The sequence below is a fragment of the Ictalurus punctatus genome, chromosome 13, assembly GCF_001660625.3.
Source record: "Ictalurus punctatus breed USDA103 chromosome 13, Coco_2.0, whole genome shotgun sequence".
NCBI lineage: Eukaryota > Metazoa > Chordata > Actinopteri > Siluriformes > Ictaluridae > Ictalurus > Ictalurus punctatus.
This window is the reverse complement of record NC_030428.2, coordinates 21,256,834-21,282,994: the sequence shown is the minus strand read 5'-3', so window position 1 is coordinate 21,282,994 and position 26,161 is coordinate 21,256,834. Positions and strand designations below refer to the sequence as shown.

Sequence of the window (26,161 nt, the reverse complement as noted above, 5' to 3'; positions counted from 1 at the left end):
AGGTCTATGGCATGTTCACACAGGTGAGCAGGAACCCAAGGCATCTTTCTTCTGGTGTTTTTCAGAGTCAGTAGAAAGGTCTCTTTAGTGTCCCAAGTTATTGTAACTGACCTTAAATACCTACTGCCTGTAAACTGTTAGTGCCTTAAGGACTGCTCCACAGGTGCATGTGCAATAATTAATTATAGTTCATTGAACAAGCTTGTAAAACATTATTTAAACCCTTTCCAATGAAGATCTGTAAAGCTTATTTGGATTTTACAGAATTATCTTTAAAATACAGTCTCCTGAAAAAGGGACATTTCTTTTTTTGCTGAGTATACATTGACCTAAAGTGTTTTTCCTTATAAGATCAAAATCATCCACCATCAATAAAAAAAGCCTACTATCACTTAATGACTGTACAGGAAAAAAATTGCTTTGTTTGAGATTTACATGTTTGAACAATAAAGCTATTGTATGATTTGTGCAGATAGAGTGTATTTTTTATTATGGGGTACTTTGTTTAACTTGCCATTTTCTTCCAATGAAATATGATTTCTCGGTCTGTAACAACCAATCATGTGAAACTACACTCTATATGTAAAGGATATAATGCAATAAAGAAACCATTTGATGATTAAAAGGGTCTCTGTCTCTCTTTTAGGATGAATTTCCACCACTACTGCTTACGGTACATTTAAGACTGGCTTGTGTTCTGGGTTGTAAAGTTCAGGAACAATAAGCCTCTAATGCAGGGTTATACAAGTCAAATTTGCAAAGGTCAAGTTAAAAGAAATGAAAATCTGTGAACAAAATCTGTAGCTAGTCTCTGGTCTGCTACAGAAGTCACACTGGTTAATGTTTAGAAACCTGGAGTTGTTGAACTATGGCCAGTTCCTTTCATACATTGGAAGCTCTGCTACAGTATTTTTTTATTTTTTTTTGCTTGGTCTAAAATACTTTGCTAGGTCTGGAACGAGACCACAATCTGCCAGTTGACAATCTCTGCTCTAATAGCTTCATTAAATATGATGGTGTATATTTGCCTAATATTGAAATATTTGTATTATGTACATAAATGATCTGGGTCACAATCACATTTATAGTGGTCCATTTTTTGTACACTAAGGGGCCCCTGATGACAAAAAAAAAAAAATGTTTGCACGCAAAACTGTGTCACTGAAGTGTATTTAGACCAAGGGTTTTCAATTTTCCCCAAGACAGGAAGTCTATAATACAGTCAAACTAAGATACCAGCCACAACGCCAAACAAAACTGTCTGTGGACTAGAACAGACGCACCTCATCAATCCAGGCGTATTTCTCCTTCCTGTAGCTCTTAGCCTCCGAGAGTCTCTCTGGTCCCTCCTCTAGGAGTTTGAGGGAATCCAGCAGGTCATTAAGTGTCGTTTTAGAATGAGCTCTGCTCGATGGTGCCCCCTGTCTCTGGTCCTCTACACTCACAGACCGCTGCAGAATCTCCTGAGCAATATTTAATATTTAAATCTTTTTGGAGAGAATTTATACTACCGGTCAAAAGTTTGGAGACACTCGACTGAAATGTTTCTCATGATCTTTAAAATCTTTTGATCTAAAGGTGTTATGACTAAATGATTGAAATCGGTGTTGTAGACAAAAATATAACTGTGCCAACATATTAATCTCTTTCATTAGATAACTAATATTTTATTTACAAAAAATATATATTTTTTTTTTTAAACGGATGACTTGGAATGAAATATTCCAAAAAGCAGCTGATAAGTGTCCAGCGTAGGTGGGAACTCCTTTCATACTGTTTAAGAAGCATCTCAGGGGAATTCCTCAAGAAATCGTTTGAGAAAATGCCAAGAATACATTTCTGGGAATTCTAGGCAAAAAGGGTGTCTACTTTGAAGATAAGCTACTACATTTTTTTTTTATTAATTTAGAATTTTTTTTAATCACTACATAATTCCCATAGTTCCATTTGTGTTACTCGAGAGTTTTGAGGACTATTATTGTAAAATGTGGAAAAAAATTTATATAAAGAATGAGTTTTTCTAAACTTTTGACCAGTAGCGTACATCTAGAATCACTCTCCTCTGCTCACTATTCCTCCAATAAAGCCTGATGTTTTATGTAAACTGTCTTGTTCCTTGTAAAAGCTTGAATAGTTACCTGAGAACACTGAGAGTCTCTTCGTGTCGACACCGCAGGCGATGCTGCCCTCAGATTGGCAACATCTAGTTCACTCTCCAAATTCACATTGGAATCTGGGCACAGAAATCCAACATGCTAAATAGAGAACCTCCAGCCAGACAGCGACATCAGCGGTATAGTATTTTTCTCCTATAAGATCAAAACCTCTGAAAGGGGAACCCTCTGAGCTCCAGATACCTGTGTTCTTGGCCTTGGCAGCTGTAGGAGAGCTAGGCAAACTCTGAGTGAGTTTCTTACGTCCCACTTTCCCAGCCTGCTGCAGGGCATGCACTTCCTGTTCTGCTATTCGCTGTACCTCCTCAGCTCGCTGTGCCCTCTTTTGTTGCAGCTCCTGTCACACACACAGTACAGCATTCTTACTAAACCATTACTGCACACATTTCAAGGCTAAACGAACAAGTTAACCCTCTTGCTATATCTGTGAGAAGACAGTATCTGGTATGTGGTAAAGAAATCCAGGCTGCTGTTTTAGTTTTAGCCTACAAGTTTTAGCCTGGGTCTAAACAATTTATTCTAAAACATCACCAAAACAGCCCTCAAGAAGGTAAGCAAAAGACATACCTGGATAGCAGTGAGCCGGGCTAGACGGGCTTTCTCCTCTCTGATGCGTTTTCTGTCCTCCTCTTTCTTTTTCTGTGGTTTCACAGCCTTTTCATCCCCCTGTTGTTGCTCCCTTTCCTGTTTGAGCATATGTCTCACTTATGATATTTATTTTAAAATAACGTGTATGGCTAAAGACTTTAAAATATGAGTCTTATCATTAAAATGACCCCACACAAGGCAACATTAATCCATCCATCCATCCATCCATCCAGCCATCCGCTTATCTTACCTGTACACAAAGGTCACGGGGAGCAAACCTATCGCAGGGCACAATTACACATACATTCACACACCCTATGGATGATTTAGAGATTCCAATCAACCTACGACGCAGGTCATTGGACATGTCTCAGTACCCTGAGAAAACTAAGGAAGCACAGGGGAAACATGCAATCTCCATGCACAAAGGGCAAAGGAGGGATTTGAACCCCTGACCCTGGAGGTGCGAGGCAAACATGCTAACCATTAAGCCCCCGACATGAGTCATAATATAAATAAATAGATAAATAAAAACCTTTTTTTTTTTAAAAAACCTAATGATTCAAAATGCATAATTGTTTCTACCAAACTAAAGAGGAAAACTCCTAATGTCTTGTCAGACTTTCTGACTCCTGAAATCCTTCATCCTATTCTTGATTTCAGAGAGCATGTAAAAGTACTTTGATCATTCCTATGGTCTTGGTGCAAGTTAGTGTGGCTCACCAGCATTCAAACATGAGGATCAAATGGATCAGAACACTACAGAGTTCAAGGAAATACAATTTGGTACCTTTCTTTTGGAAATGAGCAGTTGCTTGAGGGCAGTTTCATTTGTTTTCCTCCTGCTGACATGGCGCCGGTACCAGCGCTGGATAATGACTGCTGCGTGACTGACCTGCTGGATAAACCTGTTAAAAAAGTTACGAGTTTATTAAAAAGTCGAGCAGATCATGGCAGCTTGAAATAGCAATATTTTAACAGATATGATCAGACACTGGAATCTCAGAAGAATCAGGCATTTAAAGATGTATTGATGATAAGCAGACACTACAGATCGACAGTGAGGAAGCTCAGGCCTCACCTCTCAGCCTCCTCCTCTGTGACCTCTTGTCTGCGGGGGCTGCGAGGGCTTCGGGAGCTTGAAACGTTGTTATTGGAACCTGATGAAGCGGAGAAGTTTTTCTGAGACTTCGTGAGAGAGCTGCCCTCTAAAGTCCCCTCGTCGTTCACTGTGGCTTTGATGATGTTACTGATCAGACAAAGAATCAACAAAAATAACCAGTTATTTCCTTAGAGCTACAGCACCACCTGCTGGACAAAACCACAATTCACTTTGTTTAAGTATGAGCCTTTATAGGACTTATCCATACTTGAAGCAGGGTTTCTGATTGGAGCTTTTGGGCGTGAGAGGCTTGTCTGAATGGTTGTTGTGCAGCATGGTTGTCACAGAGTTACCCACAGCTGCTTTACTGCTCCTGCACATCAAATATTAAACACATAATTAACCTGAACAATTAAATTTTATTTTATTAGTACAGCGCTTTTAACAATGGACATTGCATCAAAGCAGCTTTACAGAAATATATAAACACAAGATTCATATTTTAAATGTGTGAATTTATCCTTAATGTGCAAGTCGGTGGCAACAAAAAACTCCAAGATGATATGAGGAAAAAAACCTTGAGAGGAACCAGACTCGGAAGGGAACCCGTCCTCATCTGGGTAACAGAGTGTAAAAGTAAAGGAAAGTTCATTATGGTTTTTATATGAAGTTGGTTTTGTTGAATTAATCCACTGTTCACTAAAGGAGACTTGAGAGCAAAACTGTATGTGGAAATTGCAGTCCTAAAGGCCACAGCAGCAACTGTAGTCCCAGTAACCACAGCAAGACTGTCCATGTGAAATTGAAGTCCAAAACCATTTCCATGAACGCAATGTGAGGATAAAGAAACTGTCCTCATAAACAAGATTTTAACATCAGTTGCCTTAAAGATAAAGTCAGAGAAGTTAAAAAATAATTCTGAAAATAATCTAATTACTTATTCTGCAATCTGACTGGCGAGATTGATTAATTTTCTGTTACAGCAGCTTTGACAACACTCCCATTTTGTCTGTTATCTTATATCATTTCTACAATAAACAGCTTATTTACAGGGATTTGTATAGAGGATGATCAACATAATAAACATGTGGAAAAACAAAACAAAAAAAAATACGCTGTTATTTATTATAGAAAAACAATCATTGAGTTTTTCCATGAGGAGATAGATATTTATGTAGCATTTATGGAAGGCGTCTACAGTGTCATTGCTTTGTAAGAGTCATTAGGTTTTTGTCTACGGGATAGTGTTTTGCAAAAACACTGTCTTCTTTTTAGTTTCTCAGTAACTTGACCAGCTGAGGGGTTTGAGAGTGGGAACGAGAGGCTGGGGATGGAACGACTGTTTGTATCTGCTATAACTGGAACTAACTTGTTTTGTGGACATTTCTTCATTACATTTAACTATAAACTGATCAAAAGTAGCCATGAAGTGTCATTCTTTAATGAGTAAGTAAGTAGATTTTATTTATATAGCACGTTTCACGCAGCAAAGCTGACCAAAGTGCTGAACAGAGTAAGGAAAGTAAAAATAGAAAACAGAATAAAACCAAATAAAAACAGACAATAGTAAAAATTTGATTAAAACGCCTGGGAGAAGAGATGTTTTAAGCCTCATTTTTAATAGTAATAGAAGGGGTAAGGTGGATGTCCAGTGGCAATTGATTCCATAGACGAGGGGCAGCAACTGAAAAAGCACTATCCCCCTTTGTTTTTAACCAGGAATGAGGGATTTTAATTATTTATTAATTAATTTTTAATTAATTAAACAACACAAATGTTGGCAAGTTGCTGTGGTATCAGAGAGATAAAACACATCAGGGTGTGTTCTAGGAAAGTAGTGCTATAACTATAGGGTGGTAAGAGTAATTCTGCTTTCAGGCTGCATCACATCACCCTGTAGTTGATCATTTTTTCTAGAACAGCATGTCCCAAGTGATTGACTCCTTACTTAACACACCCATAGTCTGTTCGATCATCCTGGCAATAGGAAAACCCAGAGTCTGGGACAAACTAATTCGGGAAACGTAGAACGCTAGTAGATGGCATCAGGGCCCTGATGGGAAACGAATGATGCCAACCCACCGGTTGTTGGCAGTGAAGTTTGCCGCCAGGGAGACACCAGAATCTCTTTTCTTCAGGCCAGTGGGGGAATCCATACTGCAGGTGCTGCGGGAGCTGGAGGGCAACGGGAACGCTCGTGGCTGGTCGTCCTTAAAACACACACACAGACACACAAAACTACTTTCAATTTGTTCACAAAAGACAGACAGTACAACCACAGTTTTATGGTCTCATCTCAGGTTACCTTGTAGAATTGCTCTGCAAGTTTTTTTTAACAGTCAGTCATTCACACAGCGCTGCCAAAGAAATAGGGCAACTTGCTATCGCCACTAAGGTGGGTTGTTTACATTTTATAGTGTGTTGAGTTCAATTTTATGTACTCTAGATAATGACTTTACTTACACTATCGATCAAAAGTTTGGAGACACTCGACTGAAATGTTTCTCATGAGCTTAAAAACCTTTTGATCTGAAGGTGTAGGATTAAATGTTTGAAATCGGTGTTGTAGACAAAAAATATAATCATGCCAACATATTCATTTCTTTCATTAGAAAACTAACTTCATTTACAAATTAGTAAAAAAAAAAATTTTATTGGATGAGATATTCCAAAAAGCAGCCAATAGGTGTCCAGCGTAGGTGGGAACTCGTTTAATACTTTTTAAAAAGCATCTCAGGGGGATTCCTCATGAAATTGGCTCTTGACAGAAAATGTCAAGAATACATTTCTGGAAATTCTAGGCAAAAAGGGTGTTTACTTTGAAGATGCAAAAATACTACATTTTGATTTATTTTGAATTTTTTTTTAATACAACATAATTCCAACAGTTCCATTTGTGTTACTCCAGAGTTTTGATTATTATTATTATTATTATTATTATTATTAAATGTAAAGAAAGTGTGTCTAAACTTTTGATCGGTAGTGTATATTTCACAGCACATTTGTCAAAGATAACCCTAACTACATTTGTGTTACTGAATACATTACACAATTATGAAATTAATACAGATTAATTTCTAGTCTCTGGTACTATCCCAGTGGCTCACTGATCATTATTACCCATTACCCCAGGCATGATTAGAATGGCAGTATATTTTAATATGTGTTTACAGGAACTATAAAGATGAAGTATTCCAGAATGAAAGTTTATAAATATTTCCTAAAGCACTGAAACTACAACAGCAGGACGGTCAGTGGTAAACGATGACGTGGGTAGAGTAGTACCAGAATGTTCCATGTTGTGTGGTCTGGGGAGGCCTTAGTGAGGCTGGCTAGTTTCCGGCGGCCATCAGTGCTGCTGTCAAACAGAGCCATGAAATCCTCTGTATTGCCCTCACTGAGAGAGAGAGAGAGAGAGAGAGAGAGAGAGAGAGAGAGAGAGAGAGAGAGCGAAAGAAAGAGGTGAGAATTTCATGAAGGTCAGTAAACACAAATCACTGAATCATGATTCACATTGAATCAACTAAAAGTGAATCAGTGAACACATTCTGAAGAGTTCTGGTACAAATCACTTTCAGGAAAGAAAAAAAAAAAAAAAAAAAAAATTGATCAACCTTTATTAAGATACTGTTCCATCTCATACAGTTCCAGGGACATTAAGCCCATTAGACATTTTGGGTTCCCTACCATTTACTCAAAATTTGCATAAAATCTGAAACTCCACTAATGTCTACTTTGTCCAAAAAAAAAAAATAAATAAAATAAAAAATAAAATAAATACATAAAAATAAAAAAAAAAAAAAAAAAAAATAAACACACACACACACACACACACACTATATCTCAATTTCCAGGTTTTTGGTTTAAGCACCACAATGCAACATGCACAAACATCATGGAGACATTAACATCACTAGTATGCCTTAACACATTGAGAAGAAAAAACAGGTGTGACGAGGGATATACCCACAGGAACCATGTTTCAACAAAAACAGCAAGCCATCCTGAGCATGGCTAACCATATCAGATGAACGCGTTTCAAAGAAGAAGAAAAAAAAAAAAGCCTTTTTTGTGGTGACAGCTTTGTGAGGACAGCTGCATTAGGCCTTTGCTTAGGAATGCAATGAGAGGGCAGCCATTAAGAAAGACAGATGCCTTTGCCAAACCCAGAGAACGCACACTAACATATGGCTATCTCCTCTATCCAGATATTTAAATGCCTTGGACTATCCAGAACACGAAATGTGGGCAGATGCTGCTCATCTTGACGCCGAACCATGGCCTAACATGCAGAATGCCAGCTGGCCAAATGAAAAGTAGTCCAACACTGATTTTAAAAACTGCATTCCATCATGACTCTGGGAGGGGAGGTCAGGGAATGACAGCTATTGATGAGCAGAATGAGGAGGGAACCGCATAAGGTTATTCTTTATTCTACTTCTCTATAGGATAAGTAGGCAAGAGTGAGGAGAGGGTGACGGCAGCTGCCGGACAATAAGCTCCCGGTGTGTGCACACTTCTCCTTTCACTGCAGCCTCATTCGACAGAAACCCGAGAGGCTTCCCTCTTACCCCCTACCCAGTTTAGGACAAAGCTGCCCCCGCTGCCCTTCTCCATATTGCTGCAGCAGCCGCCGGCACACAATAGTCATTGTCTGCAGAAGAGAAAAGAAAAAATAAAAAAAAAAACGACAAGTCTTCCAAACCCCAGCTGCTGGTCCTACATGCAATGCAAAGCCTAAAAGTTTAGGAACGATCGCCCAAGCATGACAATGCCTGGAGCAAACACACTACATATAGGCAACAAGCTGGGGCACCTCTCTGATCACTCTCATAAATGAAAGCAATGTGCAGAATGTTGAAAGTAACCTATACACTTCCTAGGAATGTTCAGCACAACTGCTGTAACTGAAACCTGCAGTTCTGGGCTATTAGAAAATTTAAATAGAATAGGTGTCCAATAGAAAATTGGACACCAATGGAATGAAAAGTCTCTTACACACATTCTCTGTGGCAAATCTGCTCCACCTTAAAATCAACACACTAGCAGATGGGATGCTATACTTTTTACAGTCCACTTTGCTTCTGCACCAATAGGATGTTATAGTTTCTTAGGAATTCAGTAACACTTCCCCAGTTCGGCAGCTGAGCTTCTAGGTGTACTAGAACACATTTACACTAAAAGGGAATGGGGGTGATGTTTTGTACCTGGGTCTAGCGTTGGCCTGCAGGTTCACCTGCGTGGTGCTGTTTGATCGCCGCAGATTCTTAATGGCACGGGAACTCCCAATCCCACCATCAACCTGCCAACAACAGGAAGGAACAACCCATCAATTAAAGAGTCATTACAGTGACATAATGTGTTTTAACTGCTGCCGGCATTCAAACATGTGCATTAGGATATTTTGTCTGGCTGAATTCCAAACGCTTATGTTACATTACACATACACACATTTTTGCTTTCAACAACACGGGAAAAGTACATCATTATTTACTGTGCAAAGGTGTTAGGCACGCTAATTGTATTTTTAGTACAATCTTTGTTATAGATTTTTTTATTTTATGACTTCTACATGATCGAGTTAGTACAAAAAAAAACATTTTAGATTCCCAAACATTAGTTTTCCAGCACAAAATTAAATGTTAGAGAAATGTTTGTATGTCAGTAAAGAAAGCAACATATTACGTGGTAAGAGACATTTTTCAGACAAAAAAAAAAAAAAAAAAAAAAAAAATGAAGGTTTCTGGATTTTGCTGCAAAAATAAGAAGCAAGTGTGACAGTCAAAGTCTCCAGAAGAACCGTGGCTGGTTCCGCAAGATGCTCAATAAAACTTACAGCTCATTTCCTTATAAAACTGCACTAATTGTACCCGATACTACTGATGATTTTTTTTTAAAGCAAATAGTCATCATACCAAATATCGACTTTGCTTCATTAATTACTGTTTACTGCTCTTTATAGAATTTTTTTAATATATAAACATTTAATTTCATAATATTTGAAGGCATCTTTGCTCTACAGCATTTCTTTGCGTGTGCCTAAGACTACTGCACAGTACTGGACATTCAGTTCTTATTAATACTTTATATCACAGAGCAGTTGAATAATTTTCTATAATAGCAGCTCTGACAGTACTGCTGGCTGCAAGAGAAATCACAGCTTTTTTCACAGGTGTTCCACAACATTCAATATACATTTTTTTTAAATGATAAAAAATTATAATGTGTTGGTCTTTAATGGAGTTTGCAAACTGCTGCGGTATAAGAGGAATAAAATATTTCAGGATATGCTGTTACTAGAACAGGAAGCTAATCAACTTCAAGGCAGTTGTCGTTGATTATTTTTCTACAACAGCATGCCCAGTGATGTTTTATTCCTTACTTAAAATAAGTAAGAAACCCTTTGGCTATCTACATGTAATATTATATAGATTTCACTTTAACAGCAGCACTTCATTCTATATTCAGGGTAAGTAGAAGACTGCATATAATAGCAGCTTATGTGCCTCTGTTTTATATTTAAATAAAAGCTTATTAGTGTGATGTATCTTGCATGTGTACTGTACACGCACCCAGTATCGGACAGCAGTATATGTGGAATTGTAATAGATCACAGGTATGAACAATTTGATGGAAAGTGAAATGTCTAAGAAGATGCAGACTCACCGGTGTGTTGCGTTTGCCACGTCCGTCACTGGCCACAGACACAGATATAGAGCGGGAGAAGTGTTTTCCAGATGATGCACTGCTGGGCCTGCGGCTCATGGAAAGCTGCAATCCGCTCAAGCTCAGATCCATCGCGTCAGTGGCCATTCCAGACTGGATGGACGTGGGACTGCGAGTAGTGTGCATCCTCTCTCAGCCTGAGATAAATGTGAAAGAGGTCAGTGGACTCGGATTCAGAGCCGGATATAATGAAGAATATAATAGAATAAGAAATTCAGTGGTATTTATCTGAAATGGGAGAGGAATCAACTATGAAGCATTTAAGGGGATTCGAGGAGGAGTTTTTAGCATTAAAACTGTGAGAAGTTGACTGCAAAGGAAAAGGCAATATAGCTATTTCAACTCCTACAACAAAGCCACTTGGGAAATTGTGCAGTTTTTCAAAGGCTGCTGCAGGACTTTTTTTGTATTTATTTTTTTTAAAGGCTAGGCAGAAAATCAAATTATTTGCTAATAAGGTGAGAGGATCACAAAAAGCCCTTAAGAGCTTTTAATGTAGTTTTCTACATTTCATTGCAGAGGGTGTGTAGGAAAACCAAGGAGATTATACTACATAGGATGGTAACCTTTTAACAGGTCTTACGGTTCCCATTTATACAAGATTACATTACTTCAGAGATTATCACAGCTCCCAGTTCCCCTGCTGAAAAAACACCGGAAATATAGTTTCGCTTTCTAATGATTATTGGCCTAGTGGTTTCAAGCATTTTTCCATCAGGATCAAATGGATGTCATGCTTTCCAAAACTCCATTCTATCTTGATTCAGTTACAGCTCCAGGATAATTCTGGTGTACACCTTGGTGTGCATCTTCAACGCTTGATGGAATAATTTGCAAGTCGTTGTAGATATGTGTAACGCTACATCTCAGGGTTTTCTTGTTCAAGTGAAGCATCACTACTCACTCATGTGTCACAGTTTATTTTTTGTCAGTTAAATCAGAGTGAATTCCACATCCACCTTCAAATACCATCAGATTTTTTATCAAGTTTCATAAACCATCCAAAACATCTAGTATCTAAACTCTTTACACTGTGGTATTAACATATATAGAGAACAAAATACTAATGACTCCAAACCATTACACACACACACAAAAAAAACAAAACAGGAACGAACAGAAACCTGAAATCTTTCCCACTGTCTATTTTTAAGGCAGTGTAGTCCGCGCACAACCGGAATCATTTAATCATTTAGGCAGCGTAGTCCGCACACAACCGGAATCATTTAGGCAGTGTAGGCTGCACACAACCGGAATCATTTAGGCAGTGTAGAGTACAACCGGAATAATTTAGGCAGTGCAGACTACAACCGGAATCATTTAGACAGTGTAGACTACAACCAGAATCATTTAGGCAGTGTAGACTACAACCAGAATCATTTAGGCAGTGTAGACTACAACCAGAATCATTTAGGCAGTGTAGACTACAACCAGAATCATTTAGACAGTGTAGACTACAACCGGAATAATTTTCCCAACTTCCTAAAGGTTAATGTTAACCATAAATACTTTACCAGAATGCAATTTAAAGTCAGCTCAGATGATACATGAAGAATTATCTGGAGTACTCGTGTTTATGGGAATGTTTTTATAGCTTGCTGGGGACCAAATGTCCCCACAAGTATAGGAATATCTAAGTTTTGAACTTGTACGTACATCTGGCTGGTCCTCTCGAGGATCCCCCCTCCCCAAATCTCCAGCTTTTTTATGTTTGAAAAAGAATCAAAAGGTTTGTGTTTTATTACTGAGGTTAATGTTAAGGTTAGGTGTAGGCATGGCGGTAATTAGCTGCATTAATGTCCTAATGAAGGTCCTCACTAGGAAGACAAACGCGCGCGCGGAGTAGGACGCTACAGCAGCTGTGTAACCAAGACAACGCCAAGCGTCGCTACAGGTGATGTGACCGTTATTGCCAGCTATTATGCTAAACCGAGAACAAAATATTAGCACCAACTCCTAAATATTTTGATAGAATTTCGATATAGAGACGGTAGGAGCTGTTATTTCACGCTTTCTAGTGAACAGTGAGCCGCCTGGGATTTAACCATTAGTCATGATTGTGGTCGAGACTTCTTTCCTATGCACTGAAAACAATCACTAGCCTACATACTAATTCAAATAAACCTAAACTGGCTGGTGAATGTACAGACATTGGCTCCTTGGCTTTTGTTTTTTTAATCTTGACTCGTTAGCAGAAAAAACAACAATAAAAGCAGCGAGCTAAAATCATTACTCAGCACTCACCTAAGCCACATCCGCTGTGTCCACTGTAAAATAACACTGTAGCCGTGTAAACCCGCTTCTGGGGACCCGATTAACAGATCCCTGTCTGCGATATCACACTTCCACTACAGGAAAAATGTTTTCGTATCCAACAATAAATACAGCGCAACCCCATCTCTTAGCAACGAACCTATCAAATCGCTTAAATGACCTTGGCCGCCCAAACACAGCCAATCGCAGACCGGAGTGGGTGGAGCTTCGGGGGGAAAACTCCACCCATGAGGTTCTCTTATTGGTGGTTGCTCGGAGACTCTGGATCTTTCTTGGTGATCTGATTGGTGGCTTTGATTGGAGAGGAGGAAAAATGTTTGGTTGAAGCTCAGAGGTATTTTAGAGAACGTTGCAGAAAACGATGATAATAAAAGTAACAACAACAACATCGACAGTAATAATAAGTTATTGTTGTTGTTTCTTGTAATAAATATTTGTATGCATCTATGTTTATTTTATTACTATTGTTTTTACAACAACCTTGCCAAAATATGGCCTGCCACTGGACACCAAAATATGAATTTGACACCAACACACATTAAGGTAGCAAATATTTATTTTTCAAATAAACTTACATACAGCTTTAAAGGTGGAAAATAGTATTTAGGGGAAAAAAGAACCTGAACCTTATTTCTGCTATAATTGGGATGGAAGGAAGGAAGGAAAGATTTAGATTTTATTAACAAGGTTCTCATTATTTGCCAGTTCCCAGTAGGCTTCGACATGAACTGATGAAAAAGAATAACTATAGGAACATCCAATTTAACAGGTGGTTGGCTAAGACAAAATATAAAAGATTAAACACAAGAGCCTCAAAACGTTGTCTGTCACTGTGTGTGTGTGTGTGTGGGGGGGGGGGGGGGGGGGGGCTTAATAATCACTTTTGATATCATTAATACGTGTACACCAATGTATTCAGATGCATCGTCGTAAAACGATCAATAGTACGTAGTAATTCAAGAACTGCTTGGGAATTAATTCAGATTCGCAACCTGAGACAATTTACATGACAAAATCAGTGGGTATAGAAAGACGGAACATAAAAACTTTAGCACTTGTCGCTTACAGTAGAGCTATGCATCACAATGAAATAGGTTTGAGGAACACAGTCATCTCCTGAAGTCTACAGCAAGCCTCCAGACCTCTGCACCCATGCTCAGACAGATCTCCTCTGAAAAATTGTCTAGTCCAGGCAAAACAGGGGCTCCTTTTTGATCCAAATGTGTTTCCAGAGTGCCTCTGATGCTGAAAAAAAGGACAGAATTGGGGGAGGAGCAACAGTTAGCATTAAAGTCCATTGTTCATGGCACACGCATTCCGTTGTCCTGTCTGACCAGCTGCCTACTCGGGAGGTGGATCAAGGAGGCTTGGACTGACAGATGGAAGCCTGGAGGGGTCAAAGTGTGGCCCTGTATAGTCAAAAGACCCCTGATCCCCAGGGGAACACAAGGTGGAAGAAGCCTTCTTTGCAGTGATTGAAAGCCCCTATGCAGGAACAAAAGCTTAAAAGCACTTCTTACTCTTTGTGGTGAAGTTACAGACATTGTCAAGAAAAAAATTTAATTCAGTGGCACACTCCAGCAACAAATGTGATTTGTAAATATTATTTGTTAACAAAGTGGTAATGCCACCTCTGTCTACTAGATCAAAGTGCCTTTAACATGTTTTTTCTTCTGTTCACACACATACAGAATATGTGTATTAAAAATTACGTTGTAATCCTTGTTCTAAGCTGATTTATTTAAAATAAACCCCGATTTGGATGAGAAAACAAATGTTATTTAACTATGTAAGTAAAACCCTCACTGCTTCTGTCTGTTCACAAATGTGAATGCCATATAAACAGTGTGCATAACCATATGGGGCCAATAAATACTTCATGGTTCTTCCACCCAAATGGTGTTAGGGTTTTGTGCTAAGAGACAAGTAACCACAGACAAATAAGCTGAATGTCAGATAGACAAAAAATGAATACTCACTCCCAGTGAGAAGGGTATCTGGCTTCTGAGGTGATGTCTGTCTTTAAAAGCAGGATCTCATGAAGCTCCAGAGTGAAAAGTTCAACATCAGTGATGTCCAGGAACTCCTTCATCTCTTTCTGGCCATCAGCAGAAAGTGTCTCTCTATACTCTTTAGAAAGTTTTGGGATAGGATCCTATGGAGTGAGACAATTCAAATAAAAATGTATCAAATAGAATACATATATAAAATGTTAGAGTATTACTTGAATAGATAATTCTATGTCTATGGATTTATATGTTGGGAGAGATTTTCTCCTTAAGCCAAATAACATTCGCTGGATGACACAACAACCAAAATAACACTACAGTCCTCATTCCAACAGGCTTCATTCCAACAGGCCAAAATACAAGGTCAAATGGCTTAAATCTCCAGAGTGCGACACATGTTTTAAACAAAAGCCTGGCACACTCTGGCGAGCACTTTCTCTGGATTTACGACACACAGCTTGGGCCTCTTTTCCTCATTCAGGGTCAGCCCAGGTCAAAGGTTGGCAAGTGTAATTAGGGACAGACTTAAATGGATGAGCAGAAGGTAGCTTAATTCAAATATGTGTTTGCTTTGAATACCAATGCGCACAATTACTCTAAATCACAAGCTGCAATGTATTATACTGATATTGAAATTGTGCCAGCTACTAATGTGATTAATAGATATAGGTACAAGGTTGTACCTTTAGGATATTCTATTCTAGTTGGTAAACAGCAAAAAGAGAAATCCTACTTTGGTGATGCTGAAACAATTCTCAGAGGCACTGAGAAATCCTTTAAAGCTTTTTTTTCTAAAACTGGTGTTTATGCAGTGATATATTACTCGTGCACTTATAGAGAGGAAGCTTTTTTAAAAAACAGACTTTCTAGAAGACTGCAAACCTTAAGCACCTTAATGTACCACGTAATACATCCTCACTTAGCTTCAATTATCTTCCAGTCAATTCTCTACACTATCTCTTTGGGAATTAATTTCTTGAGGAATTGCATTTTATATTTTACAAATACATTTCACTGCTAGGGTGGCACAGTGGCTTAGCAGTTAGCACTTTTGCCTCGCACCTCCGGGATTGGGGGTTCCACTTCCTCCCTGTGCTTCAGGGTTTCCTTTGAGTACTCCGGTTTCCTCCCCAGTCCAAAGACATGTGTTTTAGGCCAATAGAATGGCATTCTCGAATTGTCCAATTGTCGAAGTGTGTGAATGGGTGTGTGAATGGGTGTGCATTTGTGCCCTACAATGGGTTGGCAGCCTTTCCAGGTGTCCCCTGCCTTGTTCCCAGAGTTCCCTGCTAGAGGCTCCAGGCTCCCCATGACTTGTGTAGAATAAGCGGTATGGAAAATGGATGGATGGATTTCAGGGAAATGTTGGTTCAGTGGTTAAGATGTTGGACTACTGGACTACTACACCTCTAAGCTGCCACTGCTGGGCCCTTGAGCAAGGCTCAACTGCTCAGTTGTATAATTGAGATAAATGTAAGTCACTCTGGACAAGGGCACCTGCCAAATGCTATAAATGTAAATGAATTTCACTGCTAGCTATGCAACACACAATATTGTTTTATCGATGATATTGGTGTTAATAAAAATAATGCATGTTATAAACATGAGGTTCCTGAACTACATTGTTATTTCTGTAGAACACTGCAAAATGCACTCCACCCTTAATAATACAGTATATACTGCTCGTATACCTATTGCTATTCAAATTACAGTAATGCAGTTAGATACGTAGCCAGAAGGAGAATCATGTGCATTGAATCTGGGAAACAGCTATGGCATTATGCTCTTCTGCAGCAGTGGACATCCTTCAACCTGAGTTCATTTATCATGCAGTGTGGATGTGGAGTGGTGTGGAGGCATTCACCTGTCCTCTCCTCAGCTTCAACTCACTCCTCCAGCAGGTCAGCAGCTGCCATGTGGCTGTACACTGATCCAGCCTGATATCTGCCAAAGCCTAAGAACACACAAATATATTCACAAGAGAAATAAACATTGACCGCAACAGTTTATTTGTGCTCACTAAAAAATCATTCAAACAAGATTGAAAACTGGTCTAAATCAGCCCAATAGCCTTCATGTCCTGTGGCTTTACACACTCACCAGGCACAATTTTTTTTTTTAGGAAACCCTGTACACCTGCCATTCACACACTTATCCAATCAGCCAATCATGTGGCAGCAGAGCAATGTGTAAAATCATGCATATGCAGTTCAAGAGCTTCAGTTAATGTTCACATAATGTGATCTTAGTGACTTTGACCATGGCATGGCTGTTGCTCCCAGATGGACTGGTTTGAGTATTTCAGAGCCTGCTGATCTACTGGGATTTTCATGTGTAACAGCCTCTAGTGTTTACTCAGAATGGTGCCAAAAACAAAAAACATCCAGTGAGCAGCAGTTTTGCAGGTGGAAATAATGAGAGAGGTCAGAGGAGAATGGCCAGCATGGTTTGAAAGCACAATATGTCAAACCCTTAGGTTGAGGAGCTAAAACAGTAGAAAACCACATCAGGTTTCATTTCTGTCAGCCAAGAACAGGAATCTGAGACCACAGTGGGCACAGACTCATCGAAACTGCACAACTGAACACTGGAAAAATGTCACCTCATGACTTTCTTCTACAATCTAGTTAATCTGGAGCAGATACAGAAAAAGATACAGATACACCCATGTGGCAGATATAAATACCCTTTAAATTCATGTTTTGAACAAAAAAAATGGAAATTTCAGACACTAAAATGTCTTGGCTGATTAACAACATTTAGAGTAAGGGGAAGATTTGTTTTTTAAAAATATCGCTTTAATATGCTTATCAGGAACTGTGTCACAAATATAGAGTTTATCAAAATAAAGTGGTAATAATATGCCAATAATACTAATAATATGGTATAATGTGCATGCTAAAAAACTGTACTTAAAATGACTAGATACAAAAAAATGTCCTTTTTCCTATTTAAATGAATATTAATGAATTTACTGGGATTAAAGACTTCACTGCTACTTAAAGTCTAAATCATGGGGCATTTTTTCAGCATGATTATTGGTTATTATTCACCAGTAATAATGTCTAGTTATAGAAGGATTTTAAATCTCTAAACTGCCTAAATATGCTAATACAAGGTGGACATTTTAATATTATTCATATCATTTGAAATGTAATCATTTAATATCATTAATGAGCTAATTCATGTATTACATGGCAATTATGACTCAAGTGTGATTGAATGTATTATAAGAAGCGTAGTAGATTATGACAATCCAGACAGCTGTAATCCTGACCTCGGCTACACTGCTGGAGATGTGCTGCTCCATCTTGAGAGATTCCTGAAGATAGGACAGTAGTGAGGATTTTGCACGTCCTCCAGTTTTACCCAGGAAACGCAGGCCAATCTCCAGAGTGTACACAGTGTCACACACATCAGTGAAGGAACGCAGCACTGTTCTTATCCAGCTGCATACTGAGGCCTTCAGCGGCTCCTGATTGTCCAAAAAAGGATAAATAATTTTCAGTATATATCTACAAATTGTGCAGTTTCAGAAGGAATTTGGAATGATGTTATGACTAAATGCCAGTGAGCTGTACAGAAATTTGAACATTTCATTCATTGATCTTCAATATCTGAAGTTCCCTCAGATGGCCTTCAGCCAAGAGGTTAAACTAAAAACGTGTTGTAGTCGTAGTAAATGGTAAATTTTACCTGGGGTATCTTGCTTCTGACATCTTTCAAAACCTCTGAAAAATCTTGATGATGCCTCTTCAGATACTTTTCAGTGTCCTGCAAGTGTTAAACAAATAGTATTAACAAAAATGAACAGCAGAATCATTTTACTTCCAATATAGGCTACTCTTAAAATTTATTGAAATGTGTATAATATATTATATGTATATATAATATATAATATATTACAAGGGTTGGCTTTTAATCAACACTATATGGCAAAAACCTATGTCGCAGCTATCATATCATCTTTTAACAGGGTGGCACAATTAGCAATATTTTAATTGTAATCCTGATTTTTGGCTTCCTCAAATAATTAGATATAATTGACTACAATACTGATGTGTTTAGCTAATTGGCCAACTATAAATGTCAGTTTTTAATGAATTAAACCTTGAGTTGCAGTTTAAATGGATTAACTGCAGGCCTATGTGATCATCTATCCATCCATCCAACCATTTTCCATACCGCTTAACCTACACAGGGTCATAGAGAGCCTGGAGCCTATCCCAGGTCACGTGGGGCATGAGGTGGGTGGGGGACACCCTGGATGAGGTGCCGACCCATCACACAGTACAATGGCACACACACACTCACACACCCATTGACACACTACAGACAATTTGGAAATGCCAATCAGCCTACACTGCGTGTCTTTGGACTGGGGGAGGAAACCAGAGTACCTGGACGAAACCCCTGAAGCACGGGTAGAACATGCAAACTCAGCAAACTCAGCACACACAGCGTGGGGGTAGGAATCAAACCCCAAACCCCAGAGGTGCTAGACAAACGTGCTAACCTCTAATCAGTTAATACGGTTAAAATAATTAATTTCAACTGAATGATTTACACATCTAAAAAAATCTATGAAAGTGATGCACAATGTGAAAGAAGTGCTGCTTTATTTTGATTTCAATCAATGTAGTACTATAAAATCATTTTGTTCCTAAACTGTCTGACTATTTTGCTTTCAATATCTTCCTCTGTAATTTAATGTTAATAAAGCATTAAAAGCATGATGTTGACAGATTAGTAAGTAGATTAGTTTACTAACTGTTTGGATGCGTGGCTTGCCAGCGAAAAAGTGTCTGTGAAGTTGTTTCTCAATAGCCTGCAGGTCGTAGTCACTGGCAGTTTGTTGACCCTTCACTAGTGTGTAGTGGCAGTGAGCTAAGACCAGGGGCAGCAACTCCTTTTCTGGGTGGCACAGTGCCAACTGGTTCTCAGACAGCACCCCTACAGGAACACTGTAGTCACTGCAGGACACAAGAGGACATGAGTAAGCGACTTAAAGCGGAAACAGAGTAAAATTTAAGTTGCACGAAAAAAAAAACTTTCATTTTCTCCCAACCAGCACACACAGACACACCTGTCTTCCTGGCGGCTGAGCTTCTGAGCTTCTCGCACCAGGCTGTTGTGAGTTTCTGACAGCAGCTCGACGAGAGCGTGCAGACACGAGCCTGGTCCACGACGGCTCAGGCAGAGGTACTTAACAGGACTGTCCATGGTTATGTCCTTCATACATAGTTCTGGATCCACACCTACAGTAGCTAACACACACCAAACATACATACACTGACACTCTCGCTCACCTTTACTACGTCAATATCAACAAAGCAATTCCATGTTTTCATTCATTCCAGACATGGAGCAAAACACATCCATTGCAGTGCACCATGCACACACAGACTGCACCATTGAGCTGCCCACTCATTGTTTTTAAGTAGTTAGCACTCACCATTATTAGCTAGCTCCATTCTGAGATGGTTCCACACCATGAAGAAGGTCTGTAGCCTTTTTTTGAGTGTATTCCTATGGAGGCCTATTAACACACAATTATAATAGAACACATTTTAATTTTATGTGGTATTTTACAGAACAGGTCTAGTATTGTTACTCTATCTTGAATATGGCTACCTGCAGGAATGTTGTGAAGCAGTGTAGTAATGGGAGAAGAGTGCGTCTCAGCATCTATCGGCACTATTTGTATCAGATCCGACAACAGGGCTGCAAGGTCAGGCAGACAAGCCAGGTGTCTTATATACGGCACCTGTCACACACACACACACGCACACACACACACACACACACAGACAAAAGTGCACATGACATATCAGTCATGCACAGATGAATTACATGAGACATTTCAATGTATCACCATTTTATCTCTGGATTAGCTCAATTAAAACAGCATTAACCCTTAACCCAGAATGTTGAATTTGTAATTGTAAATAAATGGAATTCCATAAGGACTAATTCCCTCCTAAAAGTTGGACAAATCCTTCACAATTTCATCTTAAGAATTCAGATACTACATACTTTTTCCAGAAACAACGAGAGGAGGGGAACTCGTTTCTGTGCCTGCTTTTGGGCAATAAGCTGAGAAAGATGCTCCACTGTCAGGGTGTCTGGGGGCGTCCAGAAAGAAGCATGATGGCTGGGACATTCAGAGGCGAGAGAAAGGAGGGAACGAGGGTCTCCCTTTAACGTCTTCATCAGAGCGCTGTTGGACAGCTTATTGTCAGCTGCAACCTGCTCCTGAGCATCACTTAAGTGTCTGTTCAAATCCTGAAAACAAAAAGAAAACACAGAGTGATGTCTTAGTTATGCAGAGCAGGAGACAGATCATAGGTTTTATAAAGTTTAGACCGCTTCTTGCTGCTCTTGTAATTATTTTACAGTTCAGTATACTGTATAACGTTGATGACAAAGAGTTATTTATATGCAATGCGAAATTACCAAAAATATCTATAGAAAAATCCAGCTAGAACTGAAATAGGTGATTTCTGTGAACAGACCTTTAGAATAGGACTGATGACTGTTTCACAAACATGCTTCTCCCACTGCTCCCGAGCATGTCGAGAAGACCATTCTCTTTCCCCCTGCTGGACACGAACTGGTAAAGAATAAAATCTGGTGTGAAATCTAGGCATAGTTCTTCAAACATCATACGCAGTGCTCAGGTCCTGCTCATTTAAGATCCCAAATAAAGAGTGCTACATGTACATTTGGATTTACAGCATATAGCAGACAGCCTCATTCAGAGTGATTTACAGAAGTGCTTTGTAGTCTCTATCAAAAACTTGCCCTCATGCTATTTCACTAAGACATGGACTAAGAACTGCATCAAGCTAAAACCATATTGGAGTTAGTACAGCGTAAAAAAAGACACATATTACAGGGTTGTTATTTTTTATTAATATGATACATTGCAAGGGTGCACGGTGGCTCGGCATTTAGCACTTTCGCCTCACAACTCCAGGATTGGGGGTTCGATTCCCGCCGCTGTCCTGTGTGTGCGGAGTTTGCTCCGGGTTCTCCGGTTTCCTCCCACAGTCCAAAGACATGCAGGGTAGGCTGATTGATGCAGTGTCCGTAGTGTATGAATGGGTTTGTGAATGTGTAAGTGATTGTGCCCTCTGATGTATTGGCACCCCGTCCAGGGTGTACCCCACCTTGTGCCCGATGCTCCCTTGTAGGGGAGTAGGATAAGCAGTATAGAGAATGGATGGATGGATGGATGGATGGATGCATGATACATTGCGCTATAATGTATGTATGTATAATGTGTGATGGGATTATTCACAAAGAGTAATTGTGATAATGACTTCAGGTGCAAATGAGGTAGAGGAAATAATACTTAAAATGATTTCTGCATGTGCTAATTGTTCTTTATAGCTGTGGCAAGTCATGCAAGAGAACACTAAAACTCAAGTAGCACACTGATTAAATGCAGTGAGATGCATTAAAACTGTTTAATATGTGATATAAAGTGTAAAATTGTAGAGACCAGTGTCCACATCTGCTGCATATGTACCATAAAACTAACTTTGAGAAAATTTAATAAAGTAATGGTTATTCAAAATGGTGAAACTAACCTAATGCAAATTTAATACCTGCCCTTTGATCTTATTCACTTTTCTGAAAGTGAATATGACCAAATCTATTTTCATACAGTAAATACCACCCGGTATTTTGCAGTATTCTGCATCTTTATATAGAAACTGTATTTTCTGTCATGAGCATGCATTGGTTTCCATGGCGACCACATCATGTGCATATATTTTGTTGCAGTTATCCCCCCATCACCACCTTTGATGTGGGATTGGCTAAATACTGACTTTAGGTTAGTGTATATAAGCCATGCTAGGCACAGATATCATGGCACAAAGTCCTGTCATTGTCTAATGCTTTACTGTTTATCATTCCTTACCTGTCTATGTTTTCTGTCCATTTGGATTCCCTACACTGCTCTTCATACTTGAGACTAATTGCACTGTGATTGGGGATTCTTCAGTATGCATATCCAACCGTCTTGCATTTGTGATCATGTACTACTGTCGGTGGCACAGTTAACATTTCTGGAATGTTCTTATCAGATTGCATAAGAAATGACCATGTTATTTAATAATATTTATATACTATGAACATGCTCACAGACCTGTGGGGAGCTGTGCTGAGGTGTTGAGGATCAGATGAACCATGATGGCTGTGTCGTCCCAGTTCAGATTCAGAGTCTTCCCCAGAACATCCATGTCCTTTTCAAGATGGCGCCACAGAAACTCTTGGGCATTGTTCACAGTGGGGTGAATCATTGCATGGATACTCTGCAAAAATTCACACAAGTTGTATATTGTGATCATATTTTAATAAATGCATGGTGAATATTTCTCACCATGTATAGACTACACAAATTAATTATTGTTGTTCTCATATATGTGGACTTTTTTATGTTTGGATTCTTTACAGCTGAAATGAACAATGATCATTAAATATGCTTTTGCACTCACTGAACCATCTGGGATTTGAAGCAAATACAAGAAGCCAATTTCATTAACTGCTTACATTTAAACATCCAATTTAACCCTTCAATTCACTATTTAGCAATGGGCTTGCTGGCTGAATTATAGCAGGTTGTCTCTTTTTATTAATAGCAAAACAATTCTGATAGTCATCCTAAAAATTAACCAATATATGATTATTATTAGCTAATTACATGTGATAAAAAAGAAAAAGGACATAGAATCCCTACCTATGCAAAATTTGTGAGCACAAATAAACTCAAGTGGGTTTGATAGGGATTTTTCTTTTTTAATTACTAACAAGGACCACTCATTTTCAACCTTTTGTTTCACATTGTAATAAATCACCTGGGGTAAATTAGATAAAAATGACCTGATTATAATATCTAGTATAAATATACAGTAAATATAATATTTTTAAATATAAGCATAATAAATGTAGATCTGATCAATTGAGCTAAACGTATTTTATATATGTTATTTTATTCATTATTATCCTTTGACCTGAACAGAGTACCTGGGGACTGAGAGAGGATCCATGCAGCATGGCCAGATGAAGGAAGAGACGCAGCACACAGGACTGGGCCATAGACAGATCTCTGTTTGGAGCATCAGATCTGCGGGCAGCATCATCCAGAATATGGCCTGGTCGGGTCCGATCACCCATATTGCCTTGGACTTCACTGAATCCATCTACTGGGTTGTGGCGTTGACCACCAATACGCACGCCACATGTGTCACAATTTCCCTCAACCACTGGCCTCCCACACTAGTAGAAGAAAAAACAAAGTTTTAAGTACTGTTTAATTCATAACACACTCATAGTTTCCTTAAAGAAACATTTTAATATATATAGTCTTTTTTCATCATTTTAGATAAAGTCACAATTAAATGGATGCAATGAATCCTGTAAGCAATCAGTAATAAACTGCAACTCACCTCTCCAACAAAAGACAGGTGACCATTTTTACAATCTGTAGTTCAAAATAAAAAAGAAAAATGAAGGCAACATGTCACTACAGATCTCCTAATGCCAACTTCAAGTGATATACATTACCACTCAAAGGTTTGGACACACTTGACCGAATATACTTTTTTTTATATAGTCCTAAAGACATTATTATGAAGGCTTCTAGGTAATTCTTCCCTAAGACAACTGCAAATAATGAGTTAGTGCACGCATACAGTATAGGTTTCTGTCTGATTTCAAATGTATTTATAATAAATAATTTCACTTAAAACAAACTTTTTTCCTAAAATTTAAAATGATTTCTAGTAGTTTTCATTTCATTCGAGCTCAAGAGAAGCAGTGAGGAGATTGGCCTATTTGAGAACTTTAAGAAAAGCTTCCTAAATGAAGTATTGACAAGAAGCCTAGAGCATGTTCCAACCAGTATGTTGTTAAGAATTTAAAATATAAACTAGTTTTGGTTTGTGTAACATTTTTCTTGGGCACTGCATAATTCCATATGTGATATTTAATAGTATTAATGTCTTCATTATTATTCTAAAACAATAGAATTTTTTTTAATAAAAAAAAAAAATAATTGTAAAAATGCATAAAACTGCATTTTATGAGCAGGGGTGTCCAAACTTTTTACTGGTGGTTCAAATACAGATTTAAGCTAACTATTTGTTTTCTAACTCTCTCCGTTCCATTAACAACTTACAGTATTTCTTCAGCTTTCGCTCGTTTAACCACTGAGTGATCATACTGGTGTTGTCATCTGGCATGGTGGGAAGAAATGTTTCCTATAATAATAATAATAATAAAACAAAAATAATATCATCTATTTACAGTGAAAAATAAGATATGTACAGGAGGCTATGTTTCAACTTATCGGGTTATGTTGGACCTGTGATCGATACCAACTGTGTGAAAAGACAGCATAAATGTGAGATCAATAAAAAGGGGATAAAATGTTTCATAACCATAATCTTACAAATGTACATATTAATTCCTTACTTACTCTCTTAATAATTAATGCGTCCCATTGATTGATTTACTTTTCATACCTTCATACTCTGTGGCCTAGAGGCAATGAGGTGGAGCGGATAGAGAAGTCGACTCCCACTATGGAACACAGCGATGGCATGAACCAGGATCTCCAGAAGAAGACGTCTCTGTGCTGATTTGTTTGCACAAGCATACAGGTGAGACACATGACCTCCAAATGGATTTGATAAAAGGCTGTTGCAGAGCTCATACAAGTGCCCTGTTGTGCTCTCCCTCACACTGCCCTTAAGCAAATCTAACTCCTGTTGAGGAAAACAGAAAGAAAGAAAACAGACTAAGACATTCTTAGCAGTTAACAAATGATGTCCTGCCTTTGTTATGTTTGTACATTTATATGGTGAACTGTTTAAACCATCTGCAATGTATTAAACGTGTTTCTGTTATATTCTGTACTGCTATACAGTGCAAACAAATACAGTGCAAACAAATCATTACTGGGACTAGTTTATTATGCTTAATAAATTATCATGATGAGGAGGAGGAGGATGGTATTGACGATAATGACTGTTACTGTTATGTCATTGTTAGAATATTATTTTTTTACCTGTTCTCCAGGGCATATGGCTGAGTCAGGTGACCCTAGGCGGCAGGTTACCTGTCTGAACAAAGCCAAAGCCAGGAGAACTCTCCTCGCAGACTCTGAACTGCGTACATTCTAGAGAAACACACACACACACACACACACACACACACACACACACAGACACTTGTTATTATTCAGAAAGCATTATACTGTCCCAACCAAATCCCAT

The 26,161-nt window shown here is 38.6% G+C and overlaps 2 protein-coding genes across 4 annotated transcripts in view; both read right to left on the bottom strand.

Moving 5' to 3' along the window:
- Positions 1-13,006, bottom strand: part of cep131 (centrosomal protein 131) — a 34,150-nt gene extending 21,144 nt beyond the window's left edge. For 2 of the 3 annotated variants that reach the window (XM_017483136.3, XM_017483138.3), the window contains exons 1-12: positions 12,835-13,006; positions 10,531-10,727; positions 9,072-9,166; positions 7,150-7,261; positions 5,947-6,074; positions 4,133-4,237; positions 3,844-4,011; positions 3,553-3,670; positions 2,742-2,858; positions 2,358-2,511; positions 2,139-2,233; positions 1,284-1,463 (exon numbers count right to left, since the gene is read on the bottom strand). In XM_017483136.3, coding sequence (XP_017338625.1) covers positions 1,284-1,463; positions 2,139-2,233; positions 2,358-2,511; positions 2,742-2,858; positions 3,553-3,670; positions 3,844-4,011; positions 4,133-4,237; positions 5,947-6,074; positions 7,150-7,261; positions 9,072-9,166; positions 10,531-10,716 — 1,458 coding nt within the window. In that variant the 5' untranslated portion in view covers positions 10,717-10,727; positions 12,835-13,006. The remainder of the gene's footprint in view (positions 1-1,283; positions 1,464-2,138; positions 2,234-2,357; positions 2,512-2,741; positions 2,859-3,552; positions 3,671-3,843; positions 4,012-4,132; positions 4,238-5,946; positions 6,075-7,149; positions 7,262-9,071; positions 9,167-10,530; positions 10,728-12,834) is intronic. The other variant, XM_017483137.3, reaches the window with a different exon arrangement.
- A 396-nt stretch (positions 13,007-13,402) lies between these two features.
- Positions 13,403-26,161, bottom strand: part of rnf213b (ring finger protein 213b) — a 43,273-nt gene continuing 30,514 nt past the window's right edge. Inside the window, exons 47-63 of the mRNA XM_017483131.3 lie at positions 25,954-26,064; positions 25,409-25,651; positions 25,063-25,144; positions 24,332-24,366; positions 23,910-24,161; positions 23,032-23,197; positions 21,389-21,486; positions 20,910-21,158; positions 20,508-20,640; positions 20,329-20,412; positions 19,960-20,140; positions 19,645-19,846; positions 18,570-18,647; positions 18,151-18,348; positions 16,738-16,827; positions 14,844-15,019; positions 13,403-14,109 (exon numbers count right to left, since the gene is read on the bottom strand). Of these exons, the coding sequence (XP_017338620.1) occupies positions 13,974-14,109; positions 14,844-15,019; positions 16,738-16,827; positions 18,151-18,348; positions 18,570-18,647; positions 19,645-19,846; positions 19,960-20,140; positions 20,329-20,412; positions 20,508-20,640; positions 20,910-21,158; positions 21,389-21,486; positions 23,032-23,197; positions 23,910-24,161; positions 24,332-24,366; positions 25,063-25,144; positions 25,409-25,651; positions 25,954-26,064 (2,514 nt within the window). The 3' untranslated portion in view covers positions 13,403-13,973. The remainder of the gene's footprint in view (positions 14,110-14,843; positions 15,020-16,737; positions 16,828-18,150; positions 18,349-18,569; positions 18,648-19,644; positions 19,847-19,959; positions 20,141-20,328; positions 20,413-20,507; positions 20,641-20,909; positions 21,159-21,388; positions 21,487-23,031; positions 23,198-23,909; positions 24,162-24,331; positions 24,367-25,062; positions 25,145-25,408; positions 25,652-25,953; positions 26,065-26,161) is intronic.